This window comes from Myxine glutinosa, chromosome 1, assembly GCF_964187855.1.
Source record: "Myxine glutinosa chromosome 1, kmMyxGlut1.1, whole genome shotgun sequence".
NCBI classification, from domain to species: domain Eukaryota; kingdom Metazoa; phylum Chordata; class Myxini; order Myxiniformes; family Myxinidae; genus Myxine; species Myxine glutinosa.
Genome location: NC_136261.1, coordinates 319,157,457 through 319,185,254, shown reverse-complemented (window position 1 = coordinate 319,185,254; position 27,798 = coordinate 319,157,457). Strand labels below are relative to the sequence as shown.

Below are 27,798 nucleotides of genomic sequence, written 5' to 3'. Positions count from 1 at the left end.
CTTGGTGTATCTTGGTGTGTTATGTGTGTGAGTATGAGGATGACCTTTAGGCGCAAATGAGGAATTGAATGAGGATCTTTGGAATGAACTTGGTGAAATGAGGCATTGGTCGAGAATGGTTGTGTGTGTGAGAATGTGGTTATCGTTGAACTTGGTGAAATGAGGCAATGGTCTGGGATGACCGGAGAAAGTGTATGAGTGGTGTATTGAGGACATGTATAATGGTGTTGAGTGATTGACTTGCATGGGGGTGCAAGTGGATAAATGGAGAGAATACTTGGTGTGTGGGAATAAATGGTGTGTGGAGTGAGTAGTGTGGATTGAGTGGTGTGGAGTGCATGATGCGAAGGAGTGGATGGGGGAGGATGGACCCCTTTCACGAATACTCGGGGAGGGTAGTTTAAAGCTAGGTAGAGGGAGTAGGTAAATTGTTTGGAAATTGACATCTGTGGTGCAGGGAGTAGCAAGTTGTTGTTGATGCATATCCTTGTAAAGAACCGATCGACGTGTGCATGTGCACATGTGCATGGATTTGCAAATGCCTGCCTGTACGTCGTCGTTTCTGCGTATATCGCATCGTCCAAAAATAAAGAAGCAAGCAACTTCGGCCGCTCGAGGAAAGACGAGGCACGCCTACGACTCGGAGGCGAGCGTCGATCCCCGGGGCGGCCGGGTTCACGGAACCCTGAGCTCGTTCATTCGTCACAGACAACACGACACGACCACCGGTGAAACTGCTCGGACACGTTGGGTAAAGCACGCCGTGGTGAAGCGGGCCGCGGAGCCACTCGGCGCACAAGCCAGCTCACGGTCGACACGTCCGTGCCGGTCACCCCGTTTGAGGAGAAGACCCGACCGATAGAAAACAACAGAGGGACTCCCGACGGGGAGCGGCAAAGATTCAAGGCGAAGTCACAGCCCCCTCCAGTTATTTACTCTAGTTTTACGGTGTTTGTCTTCATTTTAAGGCATTTTAAAGACATTACGCCCAGTTTACGTCAAAAACCGAGTTACGTCACGGCTTATGGAACCAATTAATGACGTAGGCCGGGGTATTACTGTATTGTTAAAAGGAGAGGGGTCCATGTGTGTGTCTGTGCTTACACACACACACACACACACACACACACACACACACACACACACACACACACACACACACACACACACACACACACACATTGTTACGTCTGTGGGGGGTAAATTATGAAATACATTGGCCGAGATAGAATCGTATAAATTAGCATGCTCTGAGTGTCGTGGAGAAGAAGAACCCACCTCAATGTAACTAAGTAGGGACTCTGTATCGAATAAGATCATATATGTGTCTCCATACGAGGGGTGGAGCTATACTAATTAGGTAGGGATTAAGGATAACTCCCAGTGTGTAATTTCCCCTGTGATCTTGCCTTTGTCTTTATTACAATTAAATATCCTGCCAAACAACAACTATAACAAACGGACTCATTCGCTCACGGCGCCGACAGGGCTAACCAACACCCAGCACATTTGCCAATCCGATCAGCACGTAAATCCCGCCTCACGGCCACAGACGTAATCCAAACATTCACGAAAATAGATTGAACTCCGCCCCCAACGACTCGTGGTGAGGAGGCCAAGCCCTGGCTTTCGTGATTGGTGGAGGCGTGATGGATGATGGGATAGCGCTCGGTGATTGGACAGAGTGCAACGTCAACGTGGAACATTCGATAGCTGGATGAAAAGAACGCGGTCTCACCATCTTGGTCTCGGTCATCTGATTCTGGCTTCGTGGCGGACGGTTTCATTTGTGCTTCGGGTCGCTTGGCTGTGGCTGTTTTGGTTCGGTGTGCTGGTGTTGCGAAAGAGCAGTGTTGGCCTTCGTGGCCAGTTTTACCGTGAGAAGAAGGTGGGGGCGACAGTTTGTGGGGTTCTTGGCGCTTCGTACCGAGTGGGGAGTGAAGGAGGAGCGCCACCCGGATTGCCTCATGTACGTGGCGCTGCGGAGAGCGACTGCTTGCCATTGTTGGAGCAGTTCCCATGCGAACGGATCCCGCGCGAGCGGATTCAGGCCACCTTGAACCGCCATTTCATTCCATGATCTCGTTGAGAGAGATAAGTGCTGGCACTATACAAAAGGCCATTATTTATTTTCTTTTCCTCCTCGATTGTATACAAGTTTGAATGGAGACGTCTCAAAATAGGAAATCGTTTTTACCTCACATTCATTTTATTTGGGTTACAATTACCTTTCATAAATTCATTATTTGTGAAATTTACTTTTCTCGTCCTGGTTTGTTTCTTTGTTTGTGGGTTCGGGTAACCCCTGCGTGTGATCCCAATCAGGTAAGACTTCGAACCTTCTTGCGTGTGTCACTACCGCCAAGTTGGGTATACGCCTTGTTTTGGTCATTCGTCCTCTTGGGGTCTTACCCCCAGGGACACGACAATATGTATATATATATATATATATATATATATATATATATATATATATATATATATATATATATATATATATATATATATATATATATATATACATATATATATATATCTGGCCCCTTGCTTGTATTAACAGGAAAACAACACCTCTCAGTCACATCCACAGATATTTCTCGTATTTCCTATATTTTTGGGAGTCCCATTTGCACCCAAGAACAACAATTATATAGTTATCCATTTTTAAATTGCCACTTTTGTTTAAATGCTGAAACTTATGTTAAAAAGACCATTTCACTTACAAATTTAGCCCAACAATAGCAGGTTAAAAGGCCCGGATGAGCAGAAAAGAGTCACTGAAAATGCACGCACAGTGCATGCACGAAAGGCTTCATTAGCATTCATAAGTCATTTTAATAGTCGTGTATTACTGGATAAACCAAATCACTTCCCAAGGTAGAATGTTTATGTCATGCCTTTGGACATCTCCAGATTGTGTTACTCAAGTCACAGAAGGCAAGGTAAGACGCATTCTGGTGTCTTGGCATCCACTGCACGCAAAGGCGAGTTTCATTCACCCAAGTGACTGCAGCCAGGTAGTGGTCTCTAGTCGGTGGATGCAGGATGAGAGTTACAGTAGGAAGAGGTGTATATACCACGATATCAGTAACACACAACAATCACAGAACAAATATCATGCAGTACTTTTAAATTCTTATGGAAATATATGTCAACGACAGAGTACAGTGTAGTGTGAAAATTCAATGGCAAACCAGAATACAACGAAATTCAAAGAATGGGAGAGGCAGGAAAAGGAAATTATAGCCTGTGTCATATTATTACGCCAACATGATAGAGGAAGCATGCATAGGCAGAATGAGAGGGCAAAGGTATTTTACAATGGTCAAGGGTGGACAGTTGGCAAATGCAGCACAGCAGAAGCACACACAGACACACTTGTCACTGCATTCCTACTTCTACAACTCACCATGACTGACCCAGCTCCCATACTTTTTCTTGACCCCAATCCTACTCTGGCACATCTCCAAGTCCCTGACCTCACCCTTGCTCCTGCACCTTTCCCTGGCCCCACTGTTACTGCAATTCTCCCGATAATTACCAAAAGTGTCATTAATGACATAAACAAGATGCCCGTGCCCGTACGGGATTCTGAACGGGGTAGCGATGGAAACGGCAAAAATGCAAATGGCGTCTTCTGCCATCGAGCAGGCAAGTTGGGAGCAACAATTCACATTTATTGCCACATCTGATGTAATTTAAACGCTCTAATGGTGGTGAGGTGCTCCATTTGAAACTGTTTGTTCGAGATTTGTAGCTTTTTGATGCCGAGGGTCCGTAATAAAAATCTGTATTTATGTCAGACAGTGACCACTTGTAAATTAAGAGGAGGACAGAAGGATACCCCTGTGCTTCAGTTCCTTGATTTTTTTCCTTTCAACTCCATTGCCATCAAGCTTGATTGAAGTCATACTGCTGCTTTTCTGTCCTACTTCCCCTGTTCATCTGACGTCACCTATTATCCCAGCCCATTCTGTTCTGTGATATAACATGATACGGTTCAAATCAGTTTGTGAAGGGTGTGGTGATGGGAATTTTCTACAACAAAAAAGTAAGCCAATAACATGGCTACTTATAGCCTCATCTTACTCAAACAACCTGAATCGCAAAAAGGTTCGTTTCTTTGGCATTCCAATATTAACTGATGGCTCATCATGCTCATAATCCACCCCCTCCACCCCCCGCCTTCCCATGCCTCCTCCCCCAAGCCTCCTCCCTCCCACAGATATTCCGTTGTCCCTGTTCTCTGCTGTTGTACTTGTGTGCTTCCCTCTCTCTCCCAATCTTGTCTCCCACTCCCTTTATTGAATTTTTTTTTTGGTGATTTATGTTAGCTCGTACACGAGCCTCGATGTTGTACACACAAAAAAAAAATCCAGGTTCTCCTTTACGAGATGCAGTAATTGTAGATCGTCTCCCAATGTCCTAGCTTGCAATTTACATGAAAAGTATGCTGATGTCTACAAAACTAGCGGTTAGGGTGCTGGCTTGGGATCCTAGGATCCTGGGTTCAAATCCCGGTCGATCGCTGAATTAACACCAGGGGGGTTGACTCAGCCTGTCATCCTTCTGAGGTCGGCAAATTGAGTACTAGTTCACTGGAAATTCCCTGTGTGTCGCAAGAGGTGACTAACAGGGTCGGCGACAGGAAGGGCATCCGGCCATAAAACATTGCTTCAAAAAGGGGACTACGGTGCCCCAAAAAAGGCCAACCCCTGCTCTGTGGGGAAAAATGGCCTCTAAAGGTGGTTCTTTTTCTTTCTTCTTCATTATGAGCCTAATTTGGATCAATCAATATGACAACAAAATATGAAAAGGATTCTGAACAGCACAAAATATAATATTATTAAAAACTCAAATGTACATGTCAAAATGTACAAATGTACACAAATTTACATGTCAAATGTACTCAAATGTACATGCATGTGCATTGCATGTTATACATGTATTGTTCAATGTCACAACATAACTGAAATTGGCATAAGAGTATTCTCAAATAAAAAGAAACTCGAGGTTCATGAAGAAAAACATTCAATTGAAAGCTTAAAATTCAAATAAATTCAGGCAAAGTATAATGTGAACAAGTTGTTTCTTGCTGCTCATCAGATCGAGAAAACAGAAAAAATATTTCAGAAGTTCGATGCGGTGCGACTCCTCAGGTTAGGAAGGAAGGTGGTTTGGGATGGGAAGGAAAACCTTTCCTTTTTAAAATCCCTGCAACTGGAGGAACTCACTTGTCTGCGAGATTATCAGGTGGCTCGATCTTCTGATGTACGCCTGGATCGCTGACATTCACCACAAATAGGGTGACCTTCGGAAGATTTGTTCCTGACTGAATGGAAGAAACGGTACAACATGCCATTAAAGGTACTGTACATGGACACAGTTCCTCACATACAAGTCATACCATAATGTGGTTAACCACAACACGTTTGGGATTGCTGAATAAATAGTTCCAAATGTGCACACCTCACCCCATGCTCACGTGAAATAAAAATATAATAATATTTATATAATATTATATTATATAATAATAATAATAATAATAATAATATATACCATGACTGTGTGTGTATATGTATATATATATTATATATATGTATATATATATATATATATATATATATATATATATATATATATATATATATATATACGTATATATACTGTATATATATATATATATATATATATATATATATATATATATATATATATATATATATATATATATATATATATATAGATATTGTTGAGGATTTGGGAACTGTGTGTGTAATTTGCTGTAAATATTCCTTGTAAATACCTCCGATTGTAAAGGTCAAAGGTCGTCCTAAGTTAGGCCATCGCACACACGTAGCCAATCATAAGTTTCCCCCTCAGTAGTTATGTCCTTAGTAAATGTCAGTATAAGGCTCTGTGGTCCACTAATTCATTGCGTTGCACCGAATCAAATAAGGATAGCTCCCCTTCAATAATTACCTTTCCCAGCCGAACTCTCCCTCTCTGGGTAACGCAACTTAACAAGCGTGGGGTGCGCGCCCCCTCAACTGGCCTGGCTTTGGAAGCGGCGTTCGCTGCTATAATGAATATGTGGTCCATGCTCTGTTTGGACAGGAGGGGTGGGGCTGTTCGGCCCCATGCCCAAATAAGGAGACAAGCCCGTGGCTCGCCACGAGCGGTGCGCCGTTCGGCTCCATGCCCAAATAAGGAGACAAGCCCGTGGCTCGCCACGAGGGGCGCGCCGTTCGGCTCCATGCCCAAATAAGGAGACAAGCCCGTGGCATTGCCATATAAGGTCACGAAACAGAGCACGGGGGAGGGCGGTAGCGAAACAGACGAGGGCGTGTCAAACCCGCGCTTGAGGTATGATATATGCGTGCGAAAATCGCGCAAGAGAGATTTGAGGGAGAGAGATGCGTCAGACGATTTTGAGGGAGGAGAGGACCGCAGCAGATGACAAAAGAGCCCGAGGCGTGTCGAGGAAGGACGAGATACGTGTGCCGCCGCCGCCCTGCTCACTCCCAGCCCGGAAAGGACCTGCTTGCTGTGCGCCCTGCCAAACCTTCCAGCCTTGTGGTCCTACCTTCCTCTCCCTCCAGCCAATCCACTCTGAAATTCCCCATTCGTGTACGTGAGTTTGTTTTGTGTGTCTTGTCCCTGGGTTTAAGTAAGACTGCACAGATAAGCTAGAAACTGCCCTGTGTCCTTCTGATTCTTCCATTTCCTTGTATATTACTTTGATTGCTTTTCTTCCTTTAGTTGTGTGTAAATAATAATAAATCCCTGTTCTTCCTACTTTGTCTTCTTCTTCACATTCGGTCGCTTTAGAGGTTTCCAAATTGAGTATACGTGGCGCGATTCGGCCGACGCATAGGAATCGGGTTTAGCCCCTTCGATAAACGGCTCACGCCGCAGTTCGCTTCGCTCGGCGCAACCAATCTATTACGCTGCGGCCGTGAGCGGGAGTATTTCCTCGCGTACCGAGAGGCGCTGGTATTTAGGTCATAGGACGGTTGGGCCTAATACCCTACCCAGCGACGACCAGGTGTGACGTCATACCCCCGGGACCATGTCGGTCAGTCATAGACGAGGGGATTAATCCCTCCTCGATAAGGGGAAAAGAGGCCGACGTTGGGTTCCGTAACAATATATATATATATATACATACACATATATAACTCTCACGAATTAAAATATAAAAATATCTAACTTAAACTTAAAATAAAAATTTTAATGGAGGCGACGATCAAACACGGATTCCGCCATAAAACACGAGAGGAAGAAGTGAAGAAGAAGAGGTGGCAAGCGCTTACCTATAGCGAACCGACTGCAGCTCCGATCCTGGAGGAGAAAGTAACAACGAAAACGGGAGGTAAAATGTACAAAAATAATTATGTATTTGACAGAACCCAAGAACAATGGAACGCGACGGAAGATAAATAATTGTCCTAAATCGGGATCTAACACACCGACTTCCAAATACGAGACAGAGGAAAATGAATAAATAAAATAACTGTCCCGTCGTGTAGTGTTCTGTGGGGTGCGGCCTTATCTGTCAGTAATCATGTCCATCATCCAACGTGGCTCCGAGCTCCGGCGTGAAGATAGCCTCCGTCCGCTTCGCCCACGCTCTGCCAGGCCACGAGCCAACCCGCCCGCCCCAGCCTCGTCCGCTCCACGGCACGCCTCGCTCCAAGTCCAAACTTCTCGTCGGTCGCACATGAGGTCCGTTCGCTCACAGCACCGAAAGCACTGCTCCGAGCCCCAAGCACCGCACACACGCCTGCTCCCAGCACCAACACTCGCTCCCAGCACCAAAAGCACCGCGAAGGACTGAGCACCGCTCCAAGCACCACAAAGATGGCGAACCAACGACCACCAGTGCAGAGGCAAAAAGAAGGAGCTTCAAGCACATGGGGAACAAGTACGAATAACCCCTGGAATGCACCGAGAGGGAAATGGCAGAGACAAGAAGAAGCAAAAAAACAAACAACAACATGCATTTTAAGGCCATTTTCCCTGCTAGAGTGGGGGTTAGCCTTGCAGTCCCCATGACGATCTTCTCCATTTTGCCCTATTTTCTGCATCTCCCCTTGTTAAACCCCTTGCCCGCATTTCTTCTTCCACCATCTTTAGCCAAGTCTTTCTCGGTCTTCCCCGTCCTCTACTTCCTTCAACATTCATTTCCATCTCTCTCCTCAACCAGTCACTTTCATCCTTCCTCAACACATGACAAAACCATCTCAACCTGTTTCTCTTCACAGCATCAATCACAGGCTCTATTCCCATCATCTTTCACAATTTATCATTTGTCTTCCTCTCTCTCTCAATGATACTCCACACATCCACCGAACCATTCGCATTTCCACCCTTTCCAGCCTTCGTTGCTGCTCTACTTTCATTACCCATGTCTCGCTCCCATAAATCATAACACTTCTCACACATGCAGCATACACCTTTCCCTTCAGCTTCAACGACACTCCCCTCCTCATCAGCACGCCACTCAGTTCCCGAAACTTCTTCCATGCACATCTCACTCTGGCACCCGTTGCCGAGTCTGATCCACCTTCTCCAGTCAGCACGTCTCCGAGGTAGCAAAATGTTTTCACACCTTCCAGCTTCACGCCGTCTCCAAGATCCAACTCAACATTTCCTCCATCTGCAGCTCCCTCTGTGCACACCTTACATTTGAATGTAGCTGCCACAGTGGTTAATGACCCTCTCAGACCACTACATTTTTGATGAACCCACTCAGCGCACATTGTACATTGAATGGAGTTCACTCCGACACCCTTCCTAAACACAGTACACGGCCACTTCCCAGTTCTTTCCACCTCACCACATGCTTTACCACTTGCCATTACCTTCGACTTTCCGATATTCACCTTCAGACCTTTGGTCTCCATACATTCCTTCCACTTGTTCATCTTTTCCTTCAGTCCATCCATACTTTCCACAATCAACACCAGATCATCTGCATACAACAACTCCCACGGTAAACCCTCCTTTACGTTCTGAGCCAGCACCTCCATCACAGCGACAAATAGTAGTGGACTTAGTATCGAACCCTGATGCACTCCCACCTTCACCTCAAATTCACAATTGTACCCGTCCTTCGTCCTTACAGCTGTGCGCGCTCTTTTGTACATTGCCATCATTACTCTGATCAACCATTCCTCCACTCCTAACTTCCTCAATGCCCATGTCACTACTTCACGTGGAACCCTATGGAATGCTTTCTCCAGATCAACAAACCCAAGAAACAACTTCTTCCTCTTCTCCATGTACTTCTCCTGCAACAGCCTTACAATAAAAAGTGCGTCTGTCGTTCCTCTTCCTGGCATGAATCCAAACTGCATTTCGTCAATCTTCACTTTCTTCCTTATCCTCCTCTCCAACACCCTTTTCAATACCTTCATTCCATGCTCCAATAACTTTATCGCTCGATACGAGCCACAGTCCAAAGGGTCACCTTTCCCTTTGTATGGAGGGACGAGGGTACTCATTTCCCAATCCACTGGAATGCGGCCTTCTTTCACCACCAGATTACAGATCTCTGTCATTCTCTTCACACCCCAACTTCCTGCTGCCTTCAACATATCTCCCACAACTCCCGTCGACCCTCCCGCTTTTCTACTCTTCATTGCTTTTATCGCTTTTTTTTTTTTTTTGTATACAAGATCGAGGCTCGTGAAAGAGCGAACATTAATCACACAGAAAGACAAACAGACACACAAAACAAATAACATCGGGAGCGGTAGACAAGATGGGGAGAGAGGGGGAAGGACACAAACACAACATTTGAGAGCAGGGACCGAGAGACATGGAGAAATCGAGAGAACTGTGGGAGGGAGAGGGCTTTGGGGAGGAGGCATGGGACGGGGGGGGGGGGGTGGGAGAGGTATAAAACATATGGACACTGCCAAGACTTCCAGGAAAGAAGTTGGAATTTCAAACAAGGTGGATCTGGGGTGAATTAGTGGGGGTAGAAAAGATCAAGGTTTTGGATGGGGGAAGATAAGAGATGGTGGTGAACAGCTGTTTTGAAGACCTGGAGGGAGGAGTGTGATTGAAGTGAGTGTGGGAGTTTGTTCCAGAGGCGGGAGAAAAGAGGAATGAAAGAGTGAAGGTGAGCAGAGAGCCGAGATTTCGGCAGTTTAACAATCAGAGGGTGGCTGGCAGATCTTGTGCGACCTGTAGGAATATTTGGGGGACAGAGCACAGAGAGAGCTGGGGGAGCAAGGCCAGAGAGGAGTCGGTAGAAGACAGAAAGACCACCTACCTGCCTGCGGTGAGTGAGTGAAAGGCCCTCAGAGATAGCTTCATGGCGGGAGATTCCAATGATTCTGAAAGCTTTGGATTCAACAGCGTGAAGCCGAGCCAGGTGTGAGGCAGGAGCACCAGCCCATAGGGGAGAACAGTATTCCATTGAGCTGCGGATGAAAGCCTTGTATGTGGTGAGGAGCTCAGGTGTGCCTAGGAAGGACTTCGCACGACGGAGGATGCCCAGTCGGCGACTGGCTTTGGAGGCCAGCTTGGAAATGTGGTTTTCCCAAGAAAGATCATGGCAGATGGTGAGACCCAAAAGCTTGAGCGACAGAACTTCTTGGAGAGGATTGTTGAGAAAGTAGATGGGAGGGTTGTCCAGTCGATCTTTTCGGAGAGACATAGTAAGAGTGTGAGATTTGTCAGGATTGAAAGACATGTTCCACATGTTTGACAAGTCTGTGATTTTGTCCAGGTCTTCAGAGAGTGAGGAGGCTGCAGACTGCCGATCTGAGGGAAGAGAAATGGAGCGGCAGAGAGTGGAGTCATCAGCAAAGAGATACAGAGGATTTTCCAGAGAGTCGGAGAGATCATTGATAAAGACCAGAAAAAGCACAGGGCCCAGCACACTGCCTTGGGGAACTCCAGCCTGAACGGGAAGGGGAGATGAGAGAAATCCATTCAGGGCCACACGTTGACTACGACCAGAGAGGAAGTCCGCAAGCCATGCATGGAGAATGGAGATTTCCATGGATACCATAGGAGGAGAGTTTGGTGAGCAGAGCTGGGTGCCAGACCGTATCGAAGGCACGTGATATGTCAAGGGAGACAGCTCTGATTTCCTGTTTGGCATTGAGGACCTCCATCCATTGTTGAGACAGCAGAAGCAGCATGTCCAGAGTAGAGTGACCTGGTCTGAAACCAAATTGATGATCAGAGATCAAGCCATTGGAGAAGAGGAAAGATTTCATATCCGAAGCAATGATGGATTCCATGACTTTGCTGATAATTGGGAGCAGGCTGATTGGTCTGTAGTTGCAAGGATCTGTTTTTGCACCTTTTTTGTGTAAAGCGGTAATGTTTGCTGATTTCCAGGATGCTGGCAGATGACCTTGAGCAAAAGATAGGGTGAAAAGAACAGAGAGAGGGTGAGATAGAGCGGCAGAGCAGGATTTTAGGACCCGTGGGCTGATGCAATCTGGTCCAGTTGCAGAATCAGAGTCGAGGTTTGACAAAAACTCCTCCACCTTGTCAGGAGAGAAGGTCACAGAGTCCAGGAGCAGTTTGGTTCGACTGGGAAAGGTGGGAACAGAGAGAGATGGGTTTGGGACTAAGGATTTTGAGGCAAACACAGAGTTGAGGCATTCGGCTTTGTCACGTGCGATGTCAACTGTGTGGCCATTTGAGGTAAGGGAGGGGATGGAGGGGGAACAAACACCAGAAACGGATTTGACCAGACGCCACCAGGATTTGGAGGAAGGAGACAGGTTTGAGAGTTCATTCTTGAGTGAGGAGAGATAGTGCTTCCTGGCACTCCTGAGGGTAGACAGACACTTGTTCCGAGCTTGGTGGAAGGAACTGAGATTTCCTTCAGTTGGATTAGCCTTCCAAGAGGCAAAGGCAAGTTGTTTCAGGGCAACTGCCTCACCACAAGATTCAGTGTACCATGGACGGGAGGAAGGGTAAGACAACTGAAGGCGAGATGGGATAAATCTGTGCATGAGAGAGATCAGTTTGCTTTGGAAGAATTCCCAGGAAGAATTGATGTCAGAGGCAGTGGAGATGGGAGACCAATCCAGACGATTGATGGCTGCTTGAAGACCGTCCCAGTCGGCCTGAGTGAAATGCCAGACTCGTCGACGCTGAGGAGGCTCTCTGAGAATGGCCAGAGAGATGTCCACTTTGACAAGCACATGATCAGAAGAACCGATTGGAGCAGAAGAAGAGCAGCAGACATTAGCAGGGAAGTTAGTCATAACCAAGTCTAGAAGAGAAGATACTCCATTGGCTGAGATCCGGGTCGGGAAATTGACAGATTGTGTCAATCCCAGTGAGTCACAGAAGTCCTTTGCTGAGGTGCCATGACTGGTGAGAGAGGAACCCACACCCAACCAGGTGGCATGATGACAATTGAAGTCACCACATATGAGGAAGAGAGAGTTGGGATGAGTGGATAGAAGTTGGTCCATGTTGTCGGACAGTGAAATGTAGATGGAGTCATCACTGTTTGGGGGACGGTACAGAACACATATGAACAAAAGGTGGGAGCGGAGAGGAAGCCGTAGCCAGAGGTACTCCTGGGGGTGAGGAGGAGAGAGGGCAGTGCAAGGAGAGTGAGGAAGAGAGTTTTTGATAAAGATAGCCACCCCACCACCAGGCCGAGGCTCAGGTCTATCATACCGGAGGAGGGAGTAACCAGGAAGAGATATTAAGGAATCAGAGACATCTTGAAGGAGGAAAGTCTCTGTTAAGCAGATCAAGTCTGGATTGTCAGAAGCAACCTGTATGGAGAGATCAGTCAGGTTTGAGCGAAGGCCCCGGATGTTTGAGGTCCATACCGTTAATGAAGAGAGAGGGGGAGCATTGGGTACAGGACAGGGACAGGGGCAGCTTTGAGGAGGAGGGGGGAGGAGGGAGAATTGGAGAGGAATGGTATGGGGGGAGATTTGAATGGGAGGGGTTGGGGGGGAGTTTTGAAGGGGAGGAGTGAGGGGGGAGTTTCGGAGGGGAAGGGCAAGGGGGGAGTTCAGGAGTGGAAGGGCAAGGGGGGAGTTCAGGAGTGGAGGGGCAGGGGGGGAGTTTAAGAGTGGCGGGGCAAGGGGGGAGTTTAGGAGTGTAGGTGCAAGGGGAGGGATTTGGATGGGAGGGGCAAGAGGGGAGTTTAGAAAGTGGATGATTAATGAAAGACGAACATTGAAAACAAATTGGGTTTGTTGTGATTTTCAAGTTAGCAATCCGGTTCAGAATGATGGAGGAGGGATGGAATGAATGTGAATTTAGACCATGTAGTGAGGGAGATGTATAAGATATTGAATTTCTTTTTTTTGAGGTGGAATGAGTTGGAGAGGAAATTGAGAAAAGCCTTTTAAATAGGAAGAAAAACAGCGTGTTGTAAAATACCACTGAGTAAAACACTGAAGGGGAAAGGTTATACATATTTAAATAATATTTAAACAGAACCGTGAACAATCTTATGTGCACAAAAATACCAACGGGGGGAGAGCCGAGAGGGACCACCATGAGTCACGTGAAGGGCAAACGGTGGATGGCAAGGAGTTATTGGGGGCGGGGCGAACAGCACACCTGGACAGAAAATACAGGATGAGTCAACAGTACACGTGGAGAAAGGAAAATAAATGTTTTTTTTTTTTTTTCTGTTTGTGTGGTTTTTGGGGGTGGGGGGGGGGAGGGGGAGGGGGAGGTGGGGATTTAGAATGTTAGACAGAGTATTATGTTCGGGGTAGAAGGGAAAAAAACTAAGAGCCAAGCAAAACACGATTAAGATAACAAACACCGACGGGGGTACAACTACAAGGCCGCACACGAGGAGCAGAACATGATTAAATAATTACAAGTTACAGGAAATTCAAACCAAAAGTAACTATAATCAAAACAATAACGCATGGACGATAAAATAACGAGTTTAAATTTGACAATCTATCTGGGGAAATGGGGGAGAAACACGTGGTCGAAGAACGAACGAACGAACGAATAAGAATGAATAAACGAATGAGAACAGAGAAGGAAATGTTTTTTTTTTTGGATTTTTTTGAGTTGTGATTTACACAAGGAAGAGGGCTATGGGGTGAAAAGATTGGGAAAACAGAGAACGAAAGTTATTGGATCACAAAAACATGGACCGCTGAGAGAAAAACAAAGCCTCAAGGTTGTACAGTGTTCACTGTACAACTACAAGGCCTCAAAACACGACCCGAATTAACACGATTTTCAATACAGGTATGAAAGATTTGCACCGAAAATCTTCGTCGGGAGACAATATATACACCATAAAATAAATAGTTATAACGAAAATAAAAATGGGAACAATTACTTAACTTCGATTTCGATGGATAGCATGGAGAGCTGAGAATAAACGAACCCTCGCCAGCAAGACCGGAAACGGAAGTCCAACTTCCTCAACTTCCTTCTCAATTATCTTCTCTGCCGGTCCTAAAACTGGGTTACTCTCTATGTTGCCATCCCATTCATTCTCTGCATTCAACAGCATTTCCATATATCTCTTCCATCTTCCTTTAATTCCATCTGGGTCCACAACGATTTGTCCCACTTCATCCTTCAAGCAACTCACCCCCATCAAATCACACCTCTTTCGCTATCTGCTTTGCAATCCTGAATACCGCTCTCCGACCCTCTTCCGAATCCAAGCATTCTCTGAACATTTTCCTACATGCCTCCTGCGCCTTTGCTACCTCTTCCTTTGCAGCCTTCTTGGCTGCCTTATAACTTTCATGCTCTGCTTTTTCTGCTCCCGTACCCTTCGCCTTCTGCCACTCCTTGAACTTCTTCCTCCTCTTCTCGTCAATCGTCTTTCCAACTTCATCATCCCACCACCATGTTTCCGAGTGCCTCGGTGGTCCTTTTGTCCATCCACATACCTCACCAACGGCTCCCAACAGACTGTCTTTCATTGACATCCAACCACTTTCAAGCTCAACCACATCATCCTCGACCATACTCAGCCTCTCTTTTAATGCATCCCTTACTGTCACCTCTTTCAACCTCCACACCTTCATTCTCGGTTCGTACTTCATCCGCCGAGCTCTCCTCGCACCTTTCATCCTTATGTCGCAGACAACCAAGTTGTGCTGTGAAACAGCCTCCTCCCCTGGGATCACCTTTGTGTCCCGGAGGTGCCCCGTATCTCGCCTACCCACCATCAGGTAGTCAACGGTTGTTGTCGACCCACTTGACGTGTATGTAACAAGCTTATTATCCTCTTTCTGGAACTGAGTATTACAAATCCACAAATCAGCTCCATCAGCAAACTCCAAAATCCTTTTACCTTCTCCATTTCTCACACCATATCCGTAACTCCCATAAACTCCCTCAAAACCGTCCATACTCCTTCCCACACGTCCATTTAGGTCTCCTCCTCCCACAACAACTTCCTCATCTTTCACATTTTCCATCAGCTTCTCTATTGCACACCAGAACTTGGCCTTCTCTTCATCGCTCCGACCAACCTGCGGAGCATATCCCGAGATGACGTTCACCAATAGCTTTCCAATCATCATTTTCACCATCATCAACCTATCACTCACTCTAGTCACCCTCACCACACTGTCTACAAACTCCTCAGAAAACAAGACACCAACGCCATGCACGCCCTCCGGGCACCCTTGCCACACAAACTTGCATTTCTGTCCCTGCCTACCCTTCACCATTCTCACACCACTTCCCTTCCATCTCGTCTCTTTGCCACAACATATGTCCACTCTTCTTCTGACCAATACTTCCACCACTTCTCCTGATGTCCCTGTCATTGTCCCTACAATCCATGTCCCAAACCTCAGAAACCGATCTCCACTTCGGGCATCAGACGTTTCGTCGTCATAAATGGAGTGATTTCCACACTTGCTTCAATCGGGTTCCCCACCTTGAGTTTTGACGAACGGGAGTGGGGTCCCCCACGGGGTACTTCGGGCTGTACCCTGCCGATATGTTGTTGAAATTGTCATGGTTCCCTTTTTGAGGCAATGTTTTTCTGGCCGGATGCCCTTCCTGACACCAACCCTTTTAGTCGCCTCTTACGACACGCAGGGATACGGTGTACCTATTCTAAACCGGGGTACACACCGGGAAAAGACAAGAGACAAGAAGAAGCCAAGAGACAAAATGTCATGCAGCGCGTCGTTTTTATCACCTCGCGTGTGACGTCACTCCTTTCTCTGCCCCAACCAGAGCCTCGTCTCCCGACCTCTCGAAGGTTCTGTTCCGCTGGTGCCCTGTCATTGGCCAAGTGCTTCCTGTCCTGTGGTGTTGCTCGCCCCTCCCCCTGGCCAATCAACAGTCGTCCTGGGCGTGGCTCCCAGCCTTGCTCGATGTCCGATGCCCACGCCGGTGTTGTACGCGGCTGCTGCCTGCTTGTCTTCCACAGCCTTATTGTAAGGGAGGGGAATTTAAGTACTGTTGTGCACTAACGACCTATCTAAGTGTTTATATGAGTGTGTTGCCATAAGGGACGCCGAACAAAGGAATCCTATCCGTAATCCCTGCACTACCTAGCACGCCATGCTCCCTCGTAGCGGGGACACCAATACAGCTTATCCCGACAAACCGGCTAACCATAGAACTTATTACAAGGTAGATTCCCTATCATGACAGACAAAGCATGATACCTATTCAGATCTACCTGGATCTATATAGCACTCAACCCAAATTCATAACAATATATATATCTATATATATATATATATATATATATATATATATATATATATATATCTATATCTATCTATATATATATATATATATATATATATATATATCTATATATTATATATATCTATATATATATATCTATATATATCTATATATTATATATATCTATATATTATATATATCTATATATTATATATATCTATATATTATATATATATATATATATATATATATATATATATATATATATATATATATATATATATATATATATATATAGTCACGTGAAAACGTAAGTACACCCCATGTAAAGTTTTGACTTTTTCAACATTTTTCAACACAGCTATTTGATCTTCATTTCAACAATATTGATAGATAAAGGTGATATAATATAACAAATATCATGAAACATTTACATTTTGTAGTCCATTGTATGAGTTATATAAACATAAATGCAAATTTTGCAAGTGGAAAAAGTAAGTACACCTTTGGCTCTAATAGGTGGTATTGCCCCCTTTGGCAGAAACAACCACAAGTAGGCGTTTCTTATAACTGTCTACCAGTCTCTGACATCGACTGGGAGAAATTTTTGCCCACTCCTCCATGCAGAATTCTTTCAGCTGTGCGGTTTGAGGGCTTCTTGCATGCACAGCTCGTTTCAAATCCCCCCACAACATCTCGATGGGATTTAGATCCGGGCTTTGACTTGGCCATTTCAGAACCCTCCATTTCTTTCTTTTCAGCCATTCCTTGGTGGATTTACTGATATGTTTAGGGTCATTGTCATGTTGGAAGGTCCACCTTCAGTTGAGCTTCAACTTTCCGACAGATGGCCTCACATTATCCTCAAGCACCCTCTGGTCCAATGACGAATTCATAGTGGATTATATGATGGTGAGCTGCCCAGGCCTTGATGCAGCAAAGCTGCCCCAAACCATAATATTTCCACCACCATGCTTTACAGTTGGTATCAGGTTCCTGTGGTCAAATGCTGTCTTTGGTTTTTGCCAAACATGTCTTCAAGTCCTGTGGCCAAATAGCTCTACCTTTGACTCATCTGTCCAGAGCACATTGTTCCAGAAGTACTGGTCTTTGCCGAGGTGTTCATTGGCAAACTTTAGTCTTGCCCTGATGCTCTTTCTGGACAGCAAAGGTTTCTTCCTGGCACACCTTCCATGTAGATCAAATTTGTGCAGCTTCTTTCTAATGGTAGACTCGTGCACTTTGACATCAACAGTGGCAAGAGCTACCTGTAGGTCCCGTGATGACATTCTGGGGTTCTTAGAGACTTCTTTCAGCATCTTGCGGTCTGCTCTCGGGCTGAACTTGCTGGGGTGGCCTGGCCTGAACAAGTTGGCAGTTGTTTGGAGTCTTCTCCACTTGTAGATGATCTTCCGGACAGTCGAATGATTGATTTCAAATTGTTTGGAGATCTTTTTAAATCCCTTCTCAGACGCGTAGGCATCTATAACCTTCTTTCTGAAGGCCTCAGAGAGCTCTTTTGATCTAGGCATGGTGACGCCGCACACTTCAACAACAAAGAGCAAACCAAACTAAATGTCTGAGGTTTAAATAAGACAGGTTCCTCCAAGATCCTCTCTGACGATGTTCTAATCATTTGCACCTGAGCTGGTGCACCTGATTCTAATTTTAGGTATTTGAAGTAGTGATAAATGTAGGGGTGTACTTACTTTTTCCACATGCAAAATTTGCATTTATGTTTATTTAAATTATACAATGAACTACAAAATGTAAATGCTTCATGATATTTGTTAAATTATATCACCTTTATCTATCAATATTGTTGAAATGAAGATCAAATAGCTGTATGTTGAAAAAGTCAAAACTTTACACGGGGTGTACTTACTTTTTCACGTGACTGTATATATATATATTGTAACGAATGTGAGAATTATGGTTTTGTTGTGTGTAAATGTCACCCTCCGTAATGTAAAGAAAGGTCGAAGGTCGTCCTCTTAGTTAATTCCATAAACATACACGCAGGGCACCATATATCCTTTTAAATAGTTATTCCCTTATTCTATGTAGTTTAAGGCTGTGTTTCCCAATACTCGACTCTCCATTGCACCGAATTAAATACGATTAGGTCCCATCTTCAAAGTGTCAGGTTTGGATGGTTTTCGCCGCAAATGGACTCCATTGAGCACGCGGTCGGTTGGGAGAAGAAAGGCGTGTCTCCGCACCTCGTCATAGAAAGGAGGAGTGAGTCGGCCCCGCTCAACCAACCCAGCACGAAGGGGTTTGGCTTGAGCGGGCGGAGAGAGAACGATCTGGGAGGTTCGCGAAGGTTCAAGGGTGGGGCTTATATAACCCGCGGGAGACGCCCCCACCTCAGATGAGTCCAAGCAGATGAGAGACGTGCCGCGCTGCAGATGAGACATGCCGCGCTGCAGATGAGACGTGCCGCGCTGCAGATGAGATACATGCCGCGCTGCAGAGGAGATACGGCAGGAGGCAACTCAAGGAGCGCGCGACGCAGCGGTGCGGAAAAAGGAACTTCGCCCGCGCCGTTTGGAACCGCGGGAGTTCGCACGACCGCGGCTCGGGTTTTTGACGTTTCTGATACTGTACACGACCGCGGCCTTCCGGCCCGACCGTGCCCAGTCCCCGCTGGACCTTCCTTGCCTCTCCAAGCCATCCACCTTCAGCCATTCATTCCTGCCTGCATTCCCCGTGTAAGTGTGATCCTTCGTCTGTCTTTCACGTTGTCCTGGGGTATTAATTAAGCTTGTATAGTTAAGCTAATAATTGCACTGTGTCTCCTTGCTCCTTTCTGTCGTTATTTTCTTATCCTTCTTTCTCCTTGGTTATTTTGATGATTTGTAAATAATAGTAAAAAATTATATTTGTTCTTCCTACCTTCGTCTTCTTCTTCACATTCGGTCGCTTTAGTGATTTCCCCCATTGAGGGCCCGTGGCGCGATTCGGCCGACGAAGATTAATCGGGTCAGTCTTGGTAACCGGCTCACGGTGCAGTTCGCTTCGCTCGGTGCAACTAGTCCATTACGCTGCGACCGTGGGCGGGGGAGTATTTCCTTGCGTACCGGTGGGTGTTGGTATTTAGGTCATAGGACGGTTGGGCCTAATACCCTACCCAGCGCTGACCGGGCGTGATGTCATACCCCCAGGACCACGTCGGCCAGTCATAGACGAGGCGACTAATCCCCCCTTGGTAAGTGGGGAAGGCCGACGTTGGATTCCGTAACAATTGGTGTCAGGAGCGAGGTTCGAACCCGAAGCGCGCTTAACGCGCTCAAAATTACGAGTAGCCCAAAATTTTATTTTATTTTAAAATCTCAAATTTAAAACTCGCGCCATGGACAATCAAGGCGACTGGATACTGGTTGGGGAGTTAGAAGAGGGGGTAGAATCGACCCAGGACCTCGGGGAAATGTATATGGGGGAAATGGAGGAAGAGAGCAATGGTAATGTGGTTGTGGAGGGATCAGGCGCACAAAATGGCGCACTCGCGCACGTGGTTGTAGGGACACAAAATGGCGCCCTCGCGCACGTGGTTGTAGGGACACAAAATGGCGCTTCGCACGTGGTCGCGGCAGCCGAGCCCGAGATGCCGGAGTACATGAGGGTATTTATGATGCAAATAATGGCCAAATTGGACACCCAAAAAGAAGAGACAAGGGCTCAGGGTGAGCAATTAGAAAATCGAATGGGGCAGCACATGGGAAACCAAATCGGAGGGTTGGAAAACAGAATGAGGGATGAAGCGCGGGGTACCAGTGAGCAATTAAGAGACGGGTTAAACAATAAATTTGAGGGGTTAGACAATAATTTTAAGGGGTTGAACAATAAATTTGAGGGGTTAGACAACAGGATAAAAGAGGTAAAGAATGGGTTGGCGGGGCTAGAAAACAGGATGGAAGACAAATTGCGGGCAATAGGGGAGCAATCCGCCCGGGAAATTAAACAAATGGGAGAGCAGATAGAGGAGGTGAAAATCGGGTTAGACACTAAATTGGATGCTCAGAGGAATGAATTGGGACAGATGAAGGCGGCATCTACTAAAGAAATGGAGGAGATGGGGGAGGAAATAAGACGAGGTGTAAACGAGGAGGTCTCGGGGGTACGCGAGGAGGTAAAGCGAGGTGAGAAGCGTATGGAGAAAGAGGTGAGAAATGGGACGGCAAAGTTACAAGGTGGCATAGAGGAGTTGACGCAGGGGGTGGGACAGCTGACAGTGGGACAAAGGTAGTTGAAGGAACAGGTACAAAAGAATACGGCTGTGATCGAGGGGTTGAAGGCGACACAGAAGGAAATAAAGAGGGACGTAGCCGTCATTAAGAAGGAGTGTCAGACGGTACATGAGGGACTAACAACAAGGTTGGACGAGGTGACAGAGGCAATGGAGACGAAAGAACGGGAGGTGAGGACGCACATAGAGACGGTAAAGGAAAAATTAGAGGAAGAAATCGAGGGGGCGCACCGGGAAATGAAGGAGGTAAAGGAAAAATTAGAGGAAGTGGAAGACGAGGTGAGTGAAATTAAGAAGAGACGGAGGGAAACTAAGAAGGAGATAAGGGAGGAGGTGATGGAATATGTGCAAGGTCGGTGCTCAAATCGTGATGGTGTGCTTGCTAACCAGATAAAGAGTTTGCAGGTGGCGAAGGAGGTGCGGAGACCAGGTGCCATGGTGAGTGGCGATATACGCGGAAATGTATATGGTGTGAGGGGAGATTCAGTCGGCTTGGGGGTTGGTTTGGACCCGGGTGTTCGTGAGAGGCCGCTGGAAAAGTGTGCGACAGGTGCAGAGAGTGAAGGAGGAGGTGTGCGAGAATGTCCGACTATGGGGTGTGTGAGGAAAAAGTGCGCGCTGAGGAGTGAGTGTGCTGTCGAGAGTGAGTTGGTCGTAGCGCGTGTGCGGGGGGGGGGCACATGGAAGCGTGGAGTGGGGAGTGTTACAGGGGATGTAACGGAAGAATGCACACCTGTGGTGAGTGTTACGGAGGGTATAACGGGAGTGTGTGCGCAAGAGGATGCGCGAGAAAGGTGTGTAACGGACGGTTGCATGAGTACAGAGTGCGCCGTCGAGAGTAAGGGTGAATGCGCAATCGAGTGTGGTGGTGAAAGTAGTGAGAGTGACACGGAGCGTGAGTTGGTTGTGGCAGGTGAGAGAGAATTCACACCTGGAATGGAAGGATGCACACCTGGAATGGTAGAGCGCGTATGGGAATGCACACTGGAGTTAGTAGTGAGGCACGTGATTGGGTGTGCAAGTGAGTGCACACCCGTGGTTGTCACCGGGGATGTGACCGAGGAGGGGGCGCGAAGAGGTGTGTTGGTGAGGTGTGCGAACGACGAGTGTGTGCGAAAGTGTGCGGTGGTCAGAGGAGTGACGAAGTCTATGAGTGAACCTGGAGGGTGTGTCAGGGAAGGTGCAATGACAAAGAGCATGGAGACAGCTGGATGTGTGAACAAGGAACGGGCTGCGGGGTGTAAGCATGAAAGTGGAGCATCGACGCTAAACGGGTTAGCGGTTAGATCGACGTTTAGCCGAAGCGGGCCCTCGGTTTGTGCCGGGCTTCGTGTGCAGCGGGAACCAGCGGGGATCGTAACCGCGGCGGTTTCGAAAGAGCCGCCGTACGCGATCCATGCCGGGCCGCGCTCTGAACGGCCGCGTCCGTGCTCCGCTAGGCGGAGCGGGCAGCCCGGTAGGAAGGGTCGTCACGGCAACCCTTTGTGGTTGAGGCTTTCCGGCAGGGCGAGATCGGGCCATTGGACGGCTCCGTGCCGAGATGGTGCGTGGGATCTCGGCCCGAGTAAACCTCCTTCCCTGCACCGAATGCCGGACGGATCCATCCGCCGGCACCAAACAACCCGCATTCATTGCTCGGCTTTGCGAAGCCGAGCTTTGGAAATGAATTGGCGCACCGAGAGGCTCAAGTGAGTAGACGTGTGATGATGGTAGTGTTTTGGACCCGAAATTGAAAAGCAAAATTTGATGATTGGCAAAGGATTGGCAGATTGATGATTGGCAGATGATTGGTAGAGTGATTCGAAATTTATTTATTGGCTGGAATTTGGTGAGCAAAATTTGTAGTGAGAGATGCCCGATGTGGTGGGATGGCAACTCTGCCATCCCTCACAGAGGGGGCAAAGGAGCAGTAGGTTTAACGGGGTTGGCAGTGAAAACTAGCCCGGGAGGGTTAGGATATCGTGTGTAGGGATCTAGAGAAGATGACCATAGGTAATGGTAAGGTTAGGTAGCAACATTGAACCGGTAGTGGGGACATAGAGAGGGTAGTTGGATAATAATGACGAGGGAGCGCAATAGTTTAAAGGGGCGACTGGGAAGCGCAAGTTCCAGAGGGGAGTAGTTAGATAAGATGATGCCGTGTGTTTGAGAATCGAAAGTGTATTGAGCGTGGAAGTGTATGGAGCAGTGAGTGAGGAACGATTGAGATTGCACAGGTGTGCAACTGAACAGGTGTATGGTGCAGTGTATGAGTGAGTGATGGTGATGTGTGTTGTGTTGACCAAATGGTCCAGGGAGGAAGGAGGGTGCAGGTGGCACCAGGTGAGATTGCACAGGTGTGCAACTGCAGGTGTATGGAGAATGGTTGTGTGGAATATATGGAGTATGGAATGGATGGTATGGAGTGAGTATTGTGGAAACTGTGGAGTGGAGTGGATGGTGCGAAGGTGTGAATGGGGGAAGAGTGGACCCCCATCACGAATACCCGGGGAGGGTAGTGCAAGTGTTAGGTAGAGGGTACAGGTAAATTGTGGTTGGATATTGGCATCTGTGGTGCGTGGTGGAAGAATGGTGTTTGGATGGGTGCATTAGTGTCGTGGAAATGGCTGGGCGTGTGGCCTGTTAGTGTGTGTAGTTGGTTGAGCACTCTGCCACTGTTAGGGTGTCGGCCAGGTGAGGCCGCAGGTGGGCTCTGGGAGCCGGGAGAGTTGTTGTGGATGGGGCCCGAGGATCCGGAAGACGGACCCGGGTAGCCCAGTGCCAGAGAGGGCACCGAGTGGGGAGAGCGCCAGAGGGCCTTCCCCAGGTAGATAGGTTAGGTTACGGAGCAGGTAAGCTCGGAGGCAACTACAGTGGTGGAAGTGTGCAGGTGGGTAGACCTGCTGGGAGAGCCACACGACCCAGTCCTGAAATTGTGCAAGGGCACAGGGAGTTGAATCGGGGGAGTGAGACCCCAAATTGATGAAGCACCACAGTTGGTCAATGGGAATTTGGTTCTTAAAACCGCATAGAGTAAGTTGGCCAATGGTTTGGCAGGGAAAGACCCCGGGTAGTGTAAAGTATGTTAAAGTCATTTAGGAAGTAGTTAGGTTTGAAATCTTCTCGCACCATCTACACCCACTCACCTCAGGTCATGCTACTCCACACCATGCCAGGTTTGATTATTTTTATTGTGCAAATGTTTTGGATTGTGAGATGCATCATGACGTGGGTGTGACATTGTGCTTTGTGTTCCATCTCTCCCTCCCTATGAGGATTGATGATGAATTGGTGATGGCAAATTTTGGTTAGAGGGATTGTGGTGACGAATTTGGTATAGGGGAAATATAGGGGAGACGTGACAGTAGTGACGAATTTGTAAATGTGTAGGTTTTTGTAAATATGGGGAGGGGCAAGGGGGGGTAGTGTAGGTCACATGTGGGGGGCGTACGGTAGGGACGAGCATTTCTCACTTCGCTCTCTGTTCGCACCTCGTCCTGCATTACCTTGTTTGACGTGTACCCTTGTGACCCTACCCCCTCGCTCACCTGTCTTCTTCCCCCCCCCCCCCCTTGTGTCCCACCTGAGGATTGTGCGCCACTAGGCATCGAGGGGAGCGTACGGAGGTCGCCTTGTGTGCCAGGACTCTCGCAACCAGCATGCATTGCATTGATGTAACACTTTATGGACCGCTGTTCTGCGGCCAAGTACCACTTGATGGACCCCAGGTTCTGGGGCAGGGCACCTCTGCTGGGGGACCGGCCATAGTGGCCAGGTAATCTTGCTGGTGGACCTCGGTAAGGTGGCACCTATGCCCAACAGGTGGACCATCCTTAGTTGGCCCCTGTGGCCCTAAATAAAAAATGGACACTTTGTGCTTTTTATTTCCAAATAGGCCGCGTGAAGAGAGAAGACATCGGGAAGAACATCGGCCCAGCAGAGAAAAGGAAGACCACCATCAGTTGTTTTTTTTGTGTTTATTACAAACTGTAAGGACTGAGCACTGGTTGGTGCTTTTGGGGCGTTTGGTGCTTTTGGTGCTTATGGTACTGGTGCGTCGATGCAATGCGTGCTGTCTCCTCCCTCCTAACAGGAATTTCTTTTTGTTTCCCTGAAAAGAAAAAAATCACAGGTCCTGGGTTGCGTTGTAAATAAGCAATAACGTCACTGTAAATAATGCTCCCCACCGTAAATGTATAGTTTGAAAACCATTCCGCAATTCGGTTAGCTGTGGGTGCGAAACTGTTAGATAGGGTGCAATGGAGTAGCGGGACATATTTATTTGTGTTTTAAAATTGTCGCACTCAGGGTCAGGTTAATTGTAGAGGGAACTACACCTACATGTCACACTAAAAGTAAAGTTTTATAGGCCCGAGCACGGGCCTGAAGGAAGGAGGGTGCAGTGTAATGAATGTGAGAATTATGGTTTTGTTGTGTGTAAATGTCACCCTCCGTAATGTAAAGAAAGGTCGAAGGTCGTCCTCTTAGTTAATTCTATAAACATACACGCAGGGCACCATATATCCTTTTAAATAGTTATTCCCTTATTCTATGTAATTTAAGGCTGTGTTTCCCAATAGTCGACTCTCCATTGCACCGAATTAAAAACGATTAGGTCCCATCTTCAAAGTGTCAGGTTTGGATGGTTTTCGCCGCAAATGGACTCCATTGGGCACGCGGTCGGTTGGGAGAAGAAAGGCGTGTCTCCGCACCTCGTCATAGAAAGGAGGAGTGAGTCGGCCCCGCTCAACCAACCCAGCACGAAGGGGTTTGGCTTGAGCGGGCGGAGAGAGAACGATCTGGGCGGTTCGCAAAGGTTCAAGGGTGGGGCTTATATAACCCTCTTCACCTCGTCATAGAAAGGAGGAGTGAGTCGGCCCCGCTCAACCAACCCAGCACGAAGGGGTTTGGCTTGAGCGGGCGGAGAGAGAACGATCTGGGCGGTTCGCAAAGGTTCAAGGGTGGGGCTTATATAACCCGCGGGAGACGCCCCCACCTCAGATGAGTCCAAGCAGATGAGAGATGTGCCATGCTGCAGATGAGATACATGCCACGCTGCAGAGGAGATACGGCAGGTGGCAACTCAAGGAGCGTGCGACGCAGCGGTGCGGAAAAAGGAACTTCGCCCGCGCCGTTTGGAACCGCGGGAGTTCGCACGACCGCGCTCGGCTTTTTGACGGTGGTGCCTTCCGGTCCGACCGTGCCCAGTCCCCGCTGGACCTTCCTTGCATCTCCAAGCCATCCACCTTCAGCCATTCATTCCTGCCTGCATTCCCCGTGTAAGTGTGATCGTTCGTCTGTCTTTCACGTTGTCCTGGGGTATTAATTAAGCTTGTATAGTTAAGCTAATAATTGCACTGTGTCTCCTTGCTCCTTTCTGTCGTTATTTTCTTATCCTTCTTTCTCCTTGGTTATTTTGATGATTTGTAAATAATAGTAACAAATTATATTTGTTCTTCCTACCTTCGTCTTCTTCTTCACATTCGGTCGCTTTAGTAATTTCCCCCATTGAGGGCCCGTGGCGCGATTCGGCCGACGAAGATTAATCGGGTCAGTCTTGGTAACCGGCTCACGGTGCAGTTCGCTTCGCTCGGCGCAACTAGTCCATTAAGCTGCGACCGTGGGCGGGGGAGTATTTCCTTGTGTACCGGTGGGTGTTGGTATTTAGGTCATAGGACGGTTGGGCCTAATACCCTACCCAGCGCTGACCGGGCGTGACGTCATACCCCCAGGACCACGTCGGCCAGTCATAGACGAGGGGACTAATCTCCCCTTGGTAAGTGGGGAAGGCCGACGTTGGATTCCGTAACAATATATACATGTATATATATATATATATATATATATATATATATATATATATATATATATATATATACATACATATATATATATATACATACATATATATATACATACATATATATATATATACATACATATATATATATATATATATATATACATACATATATATATATATATATATATATATACATACATATATATACATACATATATATATACATACATATATATACATACATATATATATATATATATATATATATATATATATATATATATATATATATATACATACATATATATATATATATATATACATATACATATATATATATACATATACATATATATATATACATATACATACATATACAGTGGTACCTCGGCTTACGAGTTTAATCCGTTCCGTGACGGAGCTCGTAAGCCAAATCGCTCGTAAGTCAAAGCAAATTTTCCCATTCAAATGCATTGAAATGCTATTAATCCGTTCCAGCCTCAAAAAAAAAACAACAATTTTTTTTGTTAGGTGCTTTTAAATAACAAAAATGTACTTTATAAATAACAAATAATGTATAAACAAGCACGACCTCGTATATACTGTACATAATACAAGAGAATGTAAAGAAATAAACTGGTTTTATTAAGCAGAGGAGAAGAGCATGCCAGGTGAGGTGTGCGTGTTGTCGACTTGGCGAGGCAGTACGATCGTACTCCTTCTACGATATGTACGATTTTGAAGCAGAAGGAGTCCATAAAGGCTATAACGCCAGCCAAGGGCGTTACGATTATTTCAAAGCTCCGGACCTCTATCCATGAAGATATGGAGAAGTTGTTGTTTGTGTGGTTGAAGGAGAAGCAGCTCGCAGGAGATACCGTGACCGAGAGCATCATGTGTTTGAAAAGATTGAAACTCGGATATCGAGCACGGACCACGAGGTGTTTTTTCTTTTTTCTTAATCTCGGTTTCAGTGAACTTTTGCTCTGTGCTCACGTGTACTGTACCTGTACCTGTAATGGTACGTCAGAGGATGGCACCTGTTGTCATCATATTAAGTGCAAGATGTTCTGCATCGTAAGTTGGTACACCGTGGTCTTTCGGCGGTGTTTAA

The 27,798-nt window shown here is 46.7% G+C and overlaps 1 protein-coding gene across 7 annotated transcripts in view; it reads right to left on the bottom strand.

The window, feature by feature from the left end:
• Nucleotides 1-27,798, bottom strand: part of LOC137410997 (dipeptidyl peptidase 4) — a 216,354-nt gene that overhangs the window by 58,302 nt on the left and 130,254 nt on the right. For 4 of the 7 annotated variants that reach the window (XM_078769355.1, XM_078769379.1, XM_078769367.1 and 1 more), the window contains exons 10-11: nucleotides 5,235-5,332; nucleotides 2,898-3,027 (exon numbers count right to left, since the gene is read on the bottom strand). In XM_078769355.1, coding sequence (XP_078625481.1) covers nucleotides 2,898-3,027; nucleotides 5,235-5,332 — 228 coding nt within the window. The remainder of the gene's footprint in view (nucleotides 1-2,897; nucleotides 3,028-5,234; nucleotides 5,333-27,798) is intronic. The other 3 variants (XM_068096452.2, XM_068096464.2, XM_068096458.2) reach the window with 1 other exon arrangement.